General features: G+C 45.4%; 1 protein-coding gene across 1 annotated transcript; it reads left to right on the top strand.

Moving 5' to 3' along the window:
• The first annotated feature begins 681 nt into the window (after positions 1–681).
• On the top strand, positions 682–1614 carry CYSLTR2 (cysteinyl leukotriene receptor 2). Its single transcript, XM_009277177.1, has one exon. The coding sequence runs from the start codon at positions 682–684 to the stop codon at positions 1612–1614; it is 933 nt and encodes a 310-aa protein (XP_009275452.1).
• The last annotated feature ends 637 nt before the right edge of the window (positions 1615–2251 follow it).

Here is a 2251-nt window from a genome sequence, read left to right as displayed (position 1 = left end):
AGGAGGAGGAAGTTAAAAAAGGAACTATGCATAACTAGCACAGTATTTATGCAGTGTTTAAGGTCAAAATATCCTTAATTTATAGGTTCTGAGGAATAGCAATATACCTGTGGTATTGCTTGGGAAAGTTCAGTGACATGCTGCCAACAGCAGACAATGTACCAGAAAAATTTCACTAGTTCCAGTCAGCAAATTCAGTTCTTTTGGGTTTTTATCCTAATCTGAAACACTGACTTACCAGTAGACAGTGATGTCTTTTCTGATCAGGTTTTGATGTTCCCATGGCAGGTAACTGGGGACTCAAAACCTTCCTGCTACAAAATGGCTGACAGCAAGTTGGCTTGTTTTGCAAGGAGATCAGAGAATTGCCAATAAAACACATACATAGCACTCATCTTTAAAAGGCAGCACTTTCATAGGTTGAGACAACAACCAGCTGCTGTAATACTGAAACTGTTTAGAGATAACTTGGGTCTTTATGCCTTGAGATGTGTATTTACTGGGACATCACAAGTGATTACTCATTAACAAACCTTTATTTTCCACTGCTCTCTGCATCTTTCAGTTTCTGCCCTCAGAGAAATAGTCCTGAATAGCTGAACTCCCTGCCTGGCTTGTAACCCAGCACTCATACCACCTCTTTTTACTTTGGCAGAAAGACAGAGAGCCTGGCTCTAGACTATGAATATTTGCAAGATGGCACTAGACAACAACTTCACCAACAGCTCCTTCAACTGTACGATTGACGGCTTCAAGCAAGTCATTTATCCCATCATGTATCTCTCTATCTTCTTCCTGGGTGCTGTTGGAAATGGCCTCTCCATTTATGTTTTCTTCCAGCCTTCACAGAGGAAGACCTCAGTAAACATTTACATGCAGAACTTGGCTGTTTCAGATCTCATGTTTGTGAGCACTTTGCCCTTTCGGGCCACATATTTCCTGTTGGGATCACATTGGATATTTGGTGATATCGTCTGCAGGATCATGACTTACACCTTGTATGTGAACATGTACTGCAGCATTTATTTCCTCACCGTGCTCAGCGTGGTTCGTTTCATAGCTATCGTCTACCCGTTCAAACACTGGAACGTAACCAACATAAAATATGCCAGGATAACATGCGCAGCCATATGGGTCTTCGTGCTGGCAGCCTCCAGCCCTCTGTTAAGCAAGGGAATCGCTGGGTACAGCAGCCCAGAGAAGTGCTTGGACCTCCACCCCTCCAGCACGCGCAGGCTCCTCATGATGAACAACTTTGTCCTCATTGTGGGCTTCATTCTGCCATTTTGCACAATTATTGTCTGCTACGTCTTTGCAATCAAAGCATTGCTCAAGTCCAAGACTCCACAGCGCAAGAAGGCGGTCTGTCACAAGAAGGCACTGTCAACCATCATCATCACTCTCATCCTCTTCCTCCTCTGTTTCCTGCCATATCACATACTGCGAACTGTCCACCTCATGCACAGCAGCTGCAGCCAAACCAACCTGCCCATGCACAAAGCACTGGTGGTCACTCTCTGCCTTGCTGCCATGAACAGCTGCCTTGATCCCATCCTCTATTACTTCGCTGCTGAAAATTTCAAAGCTAGAATCAGAAGTTTGTACCGCAGGTAGCTGATGCATAATTGCAAAATGCTATATATATGGTCCCAATGGGACACCTAGACTGGGTCCATACTATTCAATGGCAGAGGCTGTGTGGTGCTAGCCAGCCTGCACCCCTGCTTCTCGGTGCCAGGCACCTCTAGAGCAAAAGTGTCTTTGAGAGAGCTCGTTGGGGATGGCCAAAACCGAGGCAGGATGATCAGAGGTCAGCTGCCTGGGTGTGAACCCTGGTCCTCTTCTATTTAGCAGTGTAGATATACCTCTAGTGTTCATCTTTCCCAGGACAAGAGATTGAAAGGGATTTACCTTGCCATTTATTAGAATCCATTTATTTCATTTCACAATACTCAAACAGTGACTGGACTTGAAGGGAAACTGCTCACCTGACCACCTCAGTGTCTGTGTCTAAACCTCTCTGTGCTCCATTTCCCTGTGTGTGCAGAGGTGCATGGTTCAGACACTGTGATACCCAACAGCTTCATCGTGCCCTGTCAGTTCCCTTTGCAAACGCTGGCCAAAGATTTACACATAACAGAAATGTAAAGCATCCCTGACACTTTCTGCTGAGGCTGACTTACAAAGCAGGCAGAGAGCCAAACAGGACCCAGCACCAGCTCAGGCTGTTCAGAAGGCATTAACATTTCTA

This window comes from Aptenodytes forsteri, unplaced genomic scaffold (assembly GCF_000699145.1).
Source record: "Aptenodytes forsteri isolate BGI_AS27 unplaced genomic scaffold, ASM69914v1 Scaffold145, whole genome shotgun sequence".
Classification (NCBI taxonomy): Eukaryota; Metazoa; Chordata; class Aves; order Sphenisciformes; family Spheniscidae; genus Aptenodytes; species Aptenodytes forsteri.
Note: the sequence above shows the minus strand (reverse complement) of the source record. Positions and strands in the feature narration are given on the sequence as shown.